Below are 14,125 nucleotides of genomic sequence, written 5' to 3' on the forward strand. Positions count from 1 at the left end.
AAGACAGAGTTATCCCAGTCAGGTTACAAAATTAAAGCACTACGAAAACCATTATCATATGGGGGGCAGGGAAAGTACTATGAAGTCGGTCGTGACATGTGTGGCTTGTGTGACCTTTTGTAGTTCCATCAGGAGTTGAATTCCCCTACTGTCTGTTTTGATTATTCAACAGACATTAGCATTGTCATCTCTTTTTTTTTATTATTATTTACATGCATTTCAATGTCAGATCCAGCCCACCCCCCCTTCCATTCCCTTCCCTTCTGGAGGAAAGGTTTTGTTTTCATTTGCGGGGCTTTCCCCTTTCACACAATTTAGGTAAATGGACAGGAACGGTATTGTTAAGTTAAGCCAATGGTTCTGATCACACCAGCGCCAAGCACGTCTGGACCGGGCTTGGCTGGGAGATTCTGGAATTAGATCCTGGGGGACCAGCTTTTCGGATCAGTGGAATCATCTGTCACATGGGTTCTGCTATGTGCTCAGCACAGCTGCTTACAGGAAACAAACAACAGATTTCGGAGACGCCACAACCTGATATGTAGAGTGAACACCATGGTAGCTTTTGAGTTCCTATGGCAATTGTTTCTTACTCTTTTGTTGTCTGAGTTTTTATTTTTTTCTCTTTTTCATAACTTATATCCAGTCTCAAAAAAGAAAAAAAAAAAGTAAACAAAAACCCAAAAGCTTTTTTTTCCCCTTAGATCTTGAAAAGTTACACTCACACACTGGCCAGAACCAGATAAGGGTGATTATTTTTTTGTTTGTTTTTTTGTTTTCTGTTTTTTTTTTTTTTTTAAACTTTTGTCTTTTATGTTTTTTGCTTTTTACATAATGAAACCGAGGAAAAAATACAACGTTACAGTCAAGCCGCACAGACATTACAGACTCACTTGGAGTTATGGAACAAGAAAGCCGTGAAGTCTTCTTCCTTTTGTCAAAGGTCCTCCAGACCAGGGAGCTTGAAGTCCTCGCACCGTGGAGCCAGGAGCTCCCTGGAGGGCTCTCGTGTGTGCTTTATGGTACAGCAGGGCAGAAAGGAACTTTCTGTCTCCGAGCCCGGGCTGCACGGGGTGCCATGGCTGAACTTTATGGATAGGTGCATCTGTGTGAGTGTCCTCTTTAAAAATGGTTTTCCCCACCAGAGTCCTGGTATATACCCCGTCTCTCTGTGAGAACAGTTCTGACGTCGGGGAGGTCTCCGCGTCAAAGCATCCGCGGGCTCGCAGAGCAGGAGCGCGGTCTGGGCGCCGCCAGGGCTACACGTAGTACTCCTTGTCCTTGTTTTTCTGCTTCTTGTGGCCGCTCTTGGAGCTGGGCTGCTTCTCCTTGAGCAGTGTGCCGTTGCTCTGGGCCGAGTTGCTGATGTAGTTCCGCGTCTCGTCCACTTGATAGGACCCCTCGTCTCTGTTCCTGTACTTGTACATGGCATACAGGAGGATCAAGATGCAGAGGGCGGCAGCAGCTACAATGCCGACGACCATCCCTGTTGTGCTGCTCGACTCCCGGATCACCTCTGAGGCCCCCGGAACCCGTCTGATTCCCGGCTCCGTGGGGTTTGCTGTGGGCACATTACGGAACATGGGGGAAGTAATTAGTGGGCTCTTCAGTTTGGTGCTGTCTAGCTCATAGGCAGTGGGCAACGGAAGCAAGACTAGGTCAGGCTGGGGTTTGAGATCACGGTTATTCATTTTGCCTGCTGGCAATTTGGGCACCATCCCAGACGAGGAGGAAGCTGTGAAGCGGATCAGCTCAGGGGACAAAGATGTGGTAGTAGTCCTACTAGTTTCGGAGACTTTGTTAGGTCTAAAGTCCTTGGATTCCCACTTGGGCGCATGTGCTTTGTAGCCACCTTCGAAGATTGAAGTGGAAAGACTCTTATCTGTTACCAAGGAGAAGGTGGTGTAAAAATCTTCATCATCAGTAGGGGGCAGGTTAGAGTCAAAGGTTTCCCCTGAGCCATACCCAGATATCACCAAGCCATCATCATCATCACAACCATCGCTGCCTTGGTCCGACAAGCAAGGTAACCCCGCCTCAGAGGTCATGGACAGGGAATCTTTGGTGGTCTCAATAATGGTGAGGAGGGGGCGGAAGGTAGGGGGGAGTGTAATGGAAGGTGCACGAGAAGCAATAGGAGGGGTAGCTACAGGGTCTTCTACGAGAAGAGGGATAACTAATTCACCTCCTGGGATTGAAGAGAAAGAGAAGAACAGAATTAGTTTCTGTGCAGGCACACTTTGTAACACAGTTCAATGCATAGATTTCGCTAGCCTTGCCTCTGGAATCACAACACAATGACCTGGATCCACAGATGGATGGCTTCTGGGTCTAGTCTAATCCTGCTAGCTGATTTAGAGACCATTTTATGCCTCTGCCCACCCAACGCTGAGATCCTCAGATCGGGGGATTAGAATGAAAGATACTCTCAAGTAATTATTTAGAATTCAAATACTGTACGCTGTATCCAGGATCTGCTTATGAACTGCTGCCTCACTCAATTATAGCCTTATAAATACTGACTGGCTGTGACAGGAGTGGGAAGGGGGTGTCCACACCCAACGCGTGCTTTACTTAATGCTTCATTGATGTACGGATAGCATTTCTCTGTCTTCTTGAGTTTTTACTTAAAAAAATAAAAGTTCTGCTCTTATGTTCTTACGAGGATTAAAAATGACATATTCTCCATATTACTGCAGTCAAGATTAAGGTATATGAGACCTTGCCTTTATTTAGTAATTGTTTTTTATTTCACACTTCTTTTTTTCTATTTCAAGCTTTTAAAAATGATTTACTTATTTATTTAGTTGGTAGAGAGTCTTGTTACACAGCTTGGATTCATAGTGATCCTCCCGTCTCAGCTTTGCTAGCGCTGAGATGACAGGCCTGCAACACCATGCCGGGTTTCAGGGCCAGCACAGCATGTGGTGCTGGGGATGGAACCCGGGTACTCATGCTTTACCGGGCAGGCGCATATACTGCAGAGCCCCACAGCTGTTTTTGGCAAGAAAAGAGAATATGCAAATTTTAGTATATGTCTAAGTCAGGAAAATTAATTTATTGAATTCTTAGTGGATTCCTGAATTGTTAAAAGCTAAGTGACAGAGTTTTAACAAAAAGTGACAGGCTTACAAAATGTTAAAGATATTCATCTACTAAAATAATTTTGATTATACCTTTACAGAGTTCTCCCAATTATTAAGTGACACCTTGCCTTGTATTAATCTCATACGTGTTTACACTTTTTATACACTGCTTCATGCTATATGTAATACACACTGACATGGAAGCTAGATTTCAAAAGTTCACAGTCTAGATGTCCATGACTTGCTGGAAACTTACTGATAGATTCGGAAATGTTGACTTAGCAAAGTGAGTTTTCAAATCTTTGATTCTTTCCTAGCCAGGAAAATACATATGGGTTTACCCACAGGCCCTCATTATTATATTTGTGAACACACAGACTAAGTCAGGAAAGAATGTTCCGAACAGTGCCTGAAATTACAATGCCTTGCAAATCATGGGCACCAAAAATATTCTGCAAAGGATAGCGCTACAAGGTGACTCACCCACGGCAGCAAGGCAATCAAGGTCTCCTTTGCCTCTCTTTGCAATGTGGTTTTCCAAGCAGAGGGAATCTCAAGAAGTCACAGCTTATATTCCTTCCCTGAGATTGTTCCAGAAAACGATTCTAAAAACAACTTTAAGAATTGTCTACCAGAAATGTATGTGTTTTTTCTCTCATTAGATTCTATAATTGCAGACTGCTTTATGAGAGGGGAATTGGCTGCGTTCTATCTGCTACAGCACCCTAGTATATATTGACCCTGGTCATTAATAACCTTGCAGAGATGGAACATCCAGAGTGTCTCTTAACAGACTTGACAGTTGCCGAGCTGTCCTCCTTTATCTGCAGTGAGGCAGACAGTATGCGGTGGCTCCATACTGCCCAGCGCTAGCATCAACCCCAGGAACGAGGGGGATGTGGTCTTCTAGGATCCCTGAGAAGACTTACTCACAAATTAGAGCTGTCCCACTCGGCGTTCTACGTCTTCTGTATTAAAACATGTCCTGGAACTCAGTAAGAATTAAAACTACTGCACTGCGATTGTCCAGGTTTTAGATGGAAGCTATAGTATGGCTTTCAAAGCACAAGAGACCTTCTTCCCCACATGGGTGAGAGGCCTTATTTCTTCCCTGTCTAGCCAATAACATTGTTATTCCAAAAGAAATTGAATTGAAGCATAATAACAATAATAAGAATGATTATTATTAATATATAGTGGTCATGTGTAAGAGAAAGCACAGCTGAATGGCTCATGTGATAATCTCTTTTTAGGTGGTGAAATAGAACAAGGACCCACTCGGGAATCTCCAGGTGGTCTGTGGCTTGTATGCTAAACCCAAGCTTTTATTCTAGTGCTTAGAGTTTGAAACTGTTGAGCAAATGATCTTTACATATTTGCTGGAGTATCAGACTTGCTTTACTAGACCAGCATGCCTATTTTTTTACATTGTGAGCATATATAATTCATATGCTGAGCGACTTAGTTAATACATAATTTACACACTTTTGCTGGTTTTTATAAAAGGCATGTGGAGCACAGTTCCCTAAAGGTAAAGTAGGCCTAAATCTAATCCTGAGCAAACTTTGTTTTTCTTCTTGTGCAGGGGTCACCAAGGCGTACATATTTAAGGTGAAATATGGAAGAGAGCACAGTTTGACTAAGAAGTGAGAGAGAAGAAAAAAAAATGCAATTTGGCTAGAGGTTTCCTAGGGATTTCTTAGGAAGGATTTTGCTTCTTGCTGGAAAAAGGTGCAGGACTATTTTTTTTTCCTCACTTAAGTGCAGCAAATGGTTAGCATGTGAATTCTTACCTACCACAAATATTGAGAGTTATTTATTCCAATAGCAAGGACAGCTATAGCCCCAGTAGAGTAAGCAAAGAAAAAACTAGAACAAAGAACCAGGAATACTAGAGTTGTTGAGAGTCAAAGAGCTGCCACCTACAATTTAGATAAAAATGCAAGCTGCTAGGTGGGAAGCTAGTGTCCCTTCACATGAAACTAAGACTACTGTCTTCATGATTGCAGAGTGGCATCCATTCACCAATTTAGTGCCACCTGTGACCCCCAACTGGATGGGCAAATGTATCTGCTTCTTTTTCTCTTTGATTTCCCTCTTTTTAAACCTAGCTAAAGTTTCACAGTATCTTTGTTGTTTAAAACCTACACATTCTATAAAATGCTTGTGCTACTGTTGAATTATTCCACTGCTCTGGGCTACTCCTGGCACACGTAGCACCCAAAGCAGGCACATCCAGTAGGCCTGAAAGCAGAGATTAGACCCCACTTCACTTGGGGGAGCAGATAGAAGATTCAGGAAGTGGCTAGCATAGAGATTCTAAAAGTTTGGTGAGCCCAAAGTGAAGTAATGAGTGTATTTGAAAACTAAGAGAATAGATATGCTATTCTAGTTTTTTTTTTTTTTCTTATGGTACCAGGGATTGAACTCAGGACCTTGTGCTTGCCAGGCAGGTGCTTATGCACCAAGTTATCTCCCTGGTTCTATTTTCTCTCTCTCTCTCTCTCTCTCTCTCTCTCTCTCTCTCTCTCTCTCTCTCTCTTTATTTATTTGGTACAGGGTCTCACTACAAAGCTTGGACACTAGCACAGCATGTGGTACCAGGGATCAAACCTGGGTCCTTTGAGCTTGTCAGGCAGGCACTTAGACCTCTGAGCTATCTCCCCGGCCCTGTCAAATCTACTGATCTGTTGTTTTCTCTGCCATTTTATTATTGATTCTGATGACTTATGAAAATGATGAATGATTTCCTCTATAGGGCAAATTTGAGTCCAAACTTTGCAAGTGTTTATTCACAGAAATTGTAGAGCCTTTTTTCTCCATATCTCAAGCCCTGCTAATTTAAAATGAAGCTGCCAGGAATGCAGAGATCACTACTGAAAATGGGATTACAGGACAGTAGGCAAAAAGTTTTAGATAACTGAAAACATCAAAACTGTTGGGGACAGTTGTATGAGTTGGGGCTGATAATAAATCTTAATACAGTGTATTATGTTTAGGATGTAGAGTGAGTGTAGCACACCACAAGGCCTCTGCATACATGGGCTCCACACCCAAGGAGGAAAACAACTGCAGGTGGAAAGCTTGTGTTTGTATTAAATACACACATTTTTTTTGTCGCTGTTTCCTAAATGATGCAGTATATTAACTATTTGCATAACATTTACCTTTGGTTAGGTAGTATAATGAATCTAGAGACGGTTTAGAATATAAAGTTATGTGCAAACACTAAGCCTTTGTACTTCTTTTTCCCCCTAATTGTTGCTTTGGAGAAGGTACCTCACTATGTTGCCCAGGATGGCTTCAAATCCTCGACTTAAGTGACTCATCTGCCCCAACCTTCTGAATAGTTGGGCCAGCAGGTGTCCACCACCATACCTGGTTTACTAGGTCATTTATGTAAGGAGTGGAATACCCATAGATATTCTATGGGGAGGGGCTGGGACCAAGTCTCCCGTGGTGGCTCTAGAGGGGATTCAAACTCACACAGCATTTGCAATGGGGAGGTTAGACATGTATGTTCCACTATTTGATCCTTGATAGAAATGACTTGGATTATACCATTTCAGGTTTTGGGGATTATTTCTGTAACTCAGAATTACTACTCTCAGATGTGTTGGCACAGCCAATAATTGTTTTTCACTGGTCAAAGACTATGGAGTTGGGACCAGCCCCGTGGCTATGACTACAAATGCCACAAAACCCAGTAAAGCTAAAGTCATAGAAGCTTGGGTAGAGTGAGGCAAACACTGAAATACATCAGACCCCTAGTTTCCTTGACCGTCCCCAGAATTTTTCTTTGGTTAAGATAAGAGCTATATGTATTTCTTAAAGTTAGCATTTTAAAATCAGGGATATGTACACTTTTTTGACAAGGTTGTGCTTTTCTTTAAACTAAAGAGATCACTAGGGATATAAAAGGTCTATTTTAGCCCTGAAGGCTGCCCTGCTTTTTTGCTTTATGAGTATATTTATAGATATATAATTCATGCCTCTAGGGCTGATATCTACCAAAAGGAGCTCTCTGCCATAAAAAAAGACACTGTTTTAAAAATTTAATAGAACTCTCTGGACTGTGAGGATCTTGTGGATGATGGTGAAAGTAGTGGATCACCTAAAAAAAAAAGACAGGTAAGAAGTTTCAATGTGGCTCCAGACAGGGCCTCTCTGGAGACAAGTGCGTCTTAGAGGTCACAGAAATCCAAAATAATGAAGCTGAACAGTGGAACTCCAGAGAGAGGACACCATGCTCCAATTCCTTTAATTTCTGTTACGTTATTTGGGTCTTTTACCTTTTTATTTGCATTATTCTAATTCTCTGCTTGGAAAGCCACATCTAATAGAGGGAAATCATTCTTTCTCCTAAACAAATTGTCCCTCCGAGATATTATTTAGTTATTTGGCACCATCAAAGTGAGTACATGCAGCGCGCAAACAGCCTGAAGCTTGTAACCGCAAAATTGTTCTTCATCCAGCTTCAGAAAAAAATAGTCATGGACAAACATAGACAATACCTGAGGAGATGGCACCGGAAAACCACAATTGTCTCCAAGGGGCTTAACTTGTATTTTAGCACAGTGAATCCGTGGGTAGAACACGGCGCTCCCAGCAAGCAGTTTGTCTGAAATGGGTTTGATTCTGAAAGACTACAAAATTTTGTTTTCAGGCGTCCCAGAAAGATTAGCTATACCCTGTGCGTGTATGCTTTGTGAAACGTGGAGGACCAAGTGGGGCATCGCAAGTCCTTATTGATTAAGAGCATTCTGAAGTTAGGGAGATTCAGGTTTGCATCAGAACCCTCCTGCTCTGCGGCCATCTGACTTTGGTGTTATCATTTAAACTCTAAATCAAATGGGCATAATAATAACTATAGAGCCTACTTTACATCACTATATGTTAAATATTTACACGTGCCTAATAATACTCAGAAATGCTAGTTATTGATAGGAATACTTCTACTAATATTTTTGACCAATAAATATTTAAATTATGAATCAATTTTTTTTTTTACTGTAACAGTTATATACTGACAAAGAGACAAAATTACACTGGTTCTAGCTTATTGAAGTTATCTTAAACATAATCTGGGGGAGGATTTTTAATCACTGAATGACTGTATTTTTGAAAAAATAAAGATCAACCATTCATTAAATCGCCCTCTGGTAGATTCTTCAAAAAAGAAATAGAAAAGTTTTTAATTCAATTAAGTAAACTAACATCTGACTTAGATGTTATTTTTAACATCTTATTTTTAAACTTTAAACATTAGGTGACATGTCAAAGAACACAAAATCACGTAAACTAAAACAGGAAGACCTTATCAATTAAAATTGATAAAACATATCTGTCATCTACCTTTCTGTCTGATATTTCTAAAACAGTTTCCGGCAACAACAATATTTATACCTAAAATGAAACCAGGAATTTGTTTATTTTAGAAATTGTACAGAGCTTCTTACCAATTTTATGTTTCCTGAAGTACATATGGCAGCATGGTCCAAACAACCTTAAGGTCAAGCAGCAATCTCATCTAGAGCCACACACAGTGGTACCTACCTGAAACGTTTTCTAAATGAATGTTTAGATATGAAAACCATTGTGTTTGTTTTTGATGGAAGGTTAAGATCCATTTAGAGCTTACCTAATTAAATCCTTGAGAAAAAGTATCAAACTATTAATTTAAAAGGGAAGGGGGGAGGAGAGGGAGAGGAAGGGATGGGAGAAGGGAGGGGAGGAGAGGGATGGGCAGAGATAAAAGGAAAGTGTGTCTCCATATGTACACTCCTGCTTGGTCAGAAGTTCCTTCAGCACAGTCAAAAGCAACAGCGTCACAATAGAATATCCTCAAACACCTGGGGCTCTCAATGTCTTTATTTTCAGTGAAATGGACTTTAAAGCCTGTGGTTATGATAACAGCATAATCCTGGGTTATAACTGAACTCTATCATATTCACTTGAGAGTACCTTCTTCCCCTTCTTGAAACAAAAGACTCACTCCCCTTCATGTCTTCTGAAGAATTAAATTAAGGGTGAATTATCACTGATAATACTTGGAGCCAACTCAACTCATTGTCTGGGGTACTGACCACCCATATGCTGTAGCAAATGCTGTATGTCACACTGAGATACCTATCCCACCAAGGATTTAAAGGTGATGGTCAAAGGAGGCCAAGGCAACTCCTTGGTGGAAAGGACTATGTATCCACCCTCTTCTACTTGGAGTAGCAATAAATTCACATTGATTACTGAGAGCAATTCAGCACAAAACATAAGAGTAAAAATTAAGCAAATAGACACAAATGAAATACAAAATTATTTCACATAGTTTTCAAAATTATATAACAGAAAATAAAAATCAGCTTCATAGACAAAGTAAGCGGAAGGAGAGCAAAGAACATCCACAAGGCATTCACCATAGAAAAGTGCAAAGAAAAGTAGAAACCAAAAAAAATAAAGACTGTTTTGGAAAAGACAAAGAAAGAAAGGATTTCCATATAGGCACAGTAGTTTAAATTAAAAGAGAAAAGCATAGCATATTAATTGATAGTCAACTTACATCAACAAATTGCCCGCATGTTTTTTGGCATGAAAGAAAAATTTACAAAAGAAAGTTGTGTAAGAATGCTCTTGGACAAATAGATTTGCCACATTCTTGTAACTTGCTTTTTTGTTGTCATTTCTTAAAAACTTTTGAGCAAAATGTCTAGTTTTCCAAATATAATAATTTACAACAGAGGATGATACAGGGAGTCAACAACACATACATCCACACCACAGAACATGAAAAGAAAAAAATCTGCACTTTAACATAGTTTTACTTAGGAGAGGGGGTTTGGAGGGCATCAGTTTTGAATTTAAAATAATTCCAATTGCTATGGTTGAAAAATTTAAAAAAATACTTTTATAATTGGCCTTTGAAAAACATCTGTGAATCTACATGATTTTGAGTGAATTTCTGCATTTTGAGAGGGTTCCAGATACATATTAATTTTTTTTTTTTGGTCTTTTTGACAAATTTAGGCTTTCTTTAATTTAAGGGGATGGATGACAGCACATAGATTTTAACAATGCTAAAGAGAGGAGGGTGTGGGGAGGGAGGATGCAGGGGCGGGACGTCTATGAGTGCACTGCACAGAAGGTAAAGATGAGGGACGTGAGTGTGTAAGTGAGTCGCCATGTCCATGTAAGGGCGGCACGGAGTGATCTAGCTGCATTAGAGCTTCTGGCTGTAAGGAAGGGATGGGCAATATACAAAAACAAATGAGCCTACACAAGCCCATCTACGGAAATCAAGAACAGAACTCTAACACTGACAATCTCACACACCCTAAGCTGCAACTTCTTCAACATGCAATTACGATTCCAAAAATCATTATCGTTTCATTATACGCTTGTCAAATAATAAAAACAGTTTAACTTTTTTTTTCCTACTCAAAATAGCCAAAATACATCAAATAATAGTACCAATAATTGGGATCCAAAGGTTAAAAGCAAAAACCAGGCGACTAGATTTATGCATTCAGGTTGAACAACTTCATCGGCAGCCACACAGCCTCATCTAGAGTTGAGGGGTTCACAGGTCTGCAGAGGAGACTGGAAGGCGGTGTTACACCGGGAGCCCCCGTGCTGGGTTGCTAGTCACTCCCCTCTGTAGAAGGGGTGCACCCCAAATGACATCGTCTGTCTTCCCCACATCACGCAAGTTCTGCACAGCACAATTTACAACAAGCCTGGTTAATCTGAGGGATGTGGATGTGCGGATTCTGCAGATGAAATTGTTCTACATTTAAAGAGGGAATGGGGAAAAATAGCAGAAAACAATTCATAACTTTTTTTTCTCATACTTCTGGATAAAATAGAATCTAAAGATATAGATCTAGCAATTAAAAAGAAATACATCAATATATAGATATAGATATAAATATAAATACAAAAAGCACTTAATTCCCAAACAAGAAGGGAGAAGTAACAACAAAAATTTCAGAAAAAAGTATTTTACACACTTTGGGAGATGCACAGCCAGACGCACACGCCGGAGAGGCACAGACAGAGCAGTTGGGGGACACCTTTTACTTTTTTTCTTAATTTTTGATTCCCCTTTTTTTGAGAGCCAAAATAAATTTTACATATTTTTAAGGTAATTATCTCAGGCACTTTCTCACAGTAACAAAGCGTTAAATAGTATGCTTTCTTAACTGCATTCATTACATATTTTTTTTAAAAAAACATATGTTTTGGTTTTGCTTTCTTAAAAAAATAAAAAAGGGCGTGTAGTCTGGATGTCCGTCATAAATAGATTTCAAAGGGCAGAAAGTGGCTAGACTGACAAATGGGTTCTTATTTATCATTCTTTCACTGTAGGAATGTCACTCAAGTTACCACATGCTTAAAGTAAGTTGCATTTAGGGAAAGTAGAACAGAATAGCAAGCTAGGATTAAGGAGAGGTTAATAGGGATGGGAAGAAGTTCACAGGTGTTGACTCATGCCTTTCCAGGAAGGGCAAAGGACATTCCAAGGCCTCTGGCTAATTGGAAGAGAAGAATGATCATGTAAGTGTGTGCTCGTGTGTAGGTATGTGCAGGAGTGTGTGTGTGTGTGTGTGTGCATGTGTGTGTGTGTGTGTGTGTGTGTGTTGAATTGAATTGAATCAGAGCCTGTGGTGGCAGGAACTGAGGTCATGAGCTGTCAGCTGTGCTTCAGAAAGCTGGCCCAACCCTCACCCACCACTTTAGGAGCTCTGTTTTGTAAGGCATGGTGGGATTGTGCTTAGCATTGCTCTGCATAACTCTTCTTGGATTTGCTCACTGACCAGAGCGCAGATGACAACAGAGTGTTAGGGTTAACCGAATAAATGGAAGAATAACCAGTACTTTTGATAACAAGAGTGTAAAAGAAGACCTCACCCTAAAGATGACAGTGTCTGTACTTGTAGTCAATGAAATCATTATGAAAAGAGTTTGGCTCCCTGAAGCTAACTGGGAACACAGTGCCAACCAACTGTAGAATAATTGGAGAGACAAAGGCTTCATCCAATTGAAGTTGAGAAAAATAGAAAAAAGAGTGTCTTGGTTTGGTGTATGTGTATGCCTAGTGTCTGCTCATGCGGTCTGTGATACGCAGAGCATGTATAGAATAGATGTGCATAGAGTGCATGTGTGGCATATTCAGTGTCTGTGCATGTGATACGTGCATTGTGTGTGCAGAGAGTGCACATAGATTGTGTGTGTGGTGTGTGTGCACAATGTCTGCATACCACACATACAGCGCGTACAGTATTGTGCAGGATGTGCATGTGGCATTGCAGAACCTGTGCGTAGTCTCTCTGCATGCAGTGAACATGGTATGTGTGTTAAAAGGTATATAGTACACAAATGTGCACAGTGTTCATGTGGTGTGTGCATATAACCTGTCCTGGGTGTGTGTGTGCCATGTGCGTGCACAGCATGTGCACCTGTCTTATGTGCAGAGAGTGTGTGTGTAAGCACTGATGGAAGGAGACTAAAGAGTCATGGGAAAGGCGGCTTCAGAAATGGCCTCAGCCTCTACTGGAAGAGAGACTAGAGTTCTATTCAACATCATATCCCCGTGCGAACATTAGTGCTCAACCAAGGACTGGGAAACCTGGGCAGGTGAACCACAGAGGCCAGACACTGAGAGCACTTGCATCTCACAGCCAATTCCAGTTCTTCCCAAGAACACTTCTGGGTGACTTGGACCAATAGGTACATTTTGAATAGGAATCCAATTTGCACCCCCTATGAGACACCCCTTTTATTATTTTATCAAAATAATTATGGTAATGTGTCCCCATGGGTCAGTCCGTACCAAGATTTTTAGTCTCTGGTTTAATAATGTTAATCATTATTCTAGGAACTTCACAAAAGGCAGCTGGAAAGTTTTAAGGGAAAGAAAAAATTCCCAATAATATAAGAAACGTAAAACCCTTGTTGGCATTTAGTTGCTTTTTTTTTTTTTTTTTTGACTAATTATACTTTAACATTGAATTTTATTGTATGAGAAGATTCTATAAATGAACAGATGGTCTCAGAATGCCTCAAATGACTTCTGTAGAACAAAGTTAATTCTGAGATACTCACAGGGCCTTTTTTTTTGTTTGTTTTTTAGGCAACTTTGGAAGGAGGGAAACAACTGGTCTAAGTGTGAGACTTAAAGCATAAAATAATTCTGAAGTATTCAAACTACTGGGTAATGAAAGGTGTTTTGAAGGAGATACATCAGCAATTTGGGTTCCCTAAGGTTTCTACTGAGTAATTTACCTATTTCAAAATTGACTATTTTAAAACTCTCACAAGTAGGGTACCACTTCTGCTCTGGAAATCACTAGTTTAAGCAATTGAACATGCTAAAATTCAGGGTTGTCACTTTGCAAATAAAATATAATATATATTTTTTAAACTCATGGAAGCCATCGTTTCAAATAAAGCCAACACAAACAACCTTGGATGTTTTCTATTATATTTTTTTACAATGTAGGACAACTATTATTCCACACATACAAAGCTCTTTTGGGTTTCTCATAAAATACAAAATTATATACTAGCTGTTCATAATCATGCCTGAGCTTCTTTTTCATCTCTCATTAACTATTATCAATAAGTACATGATTATTTATGGCTCTACTAAGTGCACTAAGTTACATTAGCCTCTAGGAACAAGTATTAAAATTTAATTTGCAATAGCATATTTTGATTCAAGCATTTTTATTCTATCATGTCTAAACAACCCCATATAAATGTGAAATCTGACTTTTTCGAACATCAGATGCCATAGATGGGATGATAACTGGTCAAATTCATTGTGGGTAGTTCAATTGTTTTCAAGCATTAAATTTCTAAATTCCTCGAGTGTGAGCTTAAAAAGCCCAAAGACATACTCCAGGAGCTCAAGTTGTAAAGCCATCCTCTCTCAAAGAATGGATGCTGCCTCTAGAGAACATAGTCTTCAGCACACACAGGTGAGGTCCAGGAGGAGGATCCAAATGAATTCCTTGGCATTAACTCAGGAAAATATCGGGGGG

General features: G+C 40.1%; 1 protein-coding gene across 6 annotated transcripts in view; it reads right to left on the minus strand.

The window, feature by feature from the left end:
- Positions 1-814: 814 nt before the first annotated feature.
- Nrxn3 (neurexin 3) overlaps positions 815-14,125 on the minus strand; it is a 1,645,001-nt gene continuing 1,631,690 nt past the window's right edge. For 2 of the 6 annotated variants that reach the window (XM_004624711.2, XM_004624714.2), the window contains one exon: positions 1,110-1,882. In XM_004624711.2, coding sequence (XP_004624768.1) covers positions 1,260-1,882 — 623 coding nt within the window. In that variant the 3' untranslated portion in view covers positions 1,110-1,259. Of the gene's footprint in view, positions 2,189-14,125 lie in introns of all 6 variants that reach the window. The other 4 variants (XM_004624716.2, XM_004624715.2, XM_004624712.2 and 1 more) reach the window with 3 other exon arrangements.

Source organism: Octodon degus, unplaced genomic scaffold, assembly GCF_000260255.1.
Source record: "Octodon degus isolate 3935 unplaced genomic scaffold, OctDeg1.0 scaffold00007, whole genome shotgun sequence".
Taxonomy (NCBI): domain Eukaryota; kingdom Metazoa; phylum Chordata; class Mammalia; order Rodentia; family Octodontidae; genus Octodon; species Octodon degus.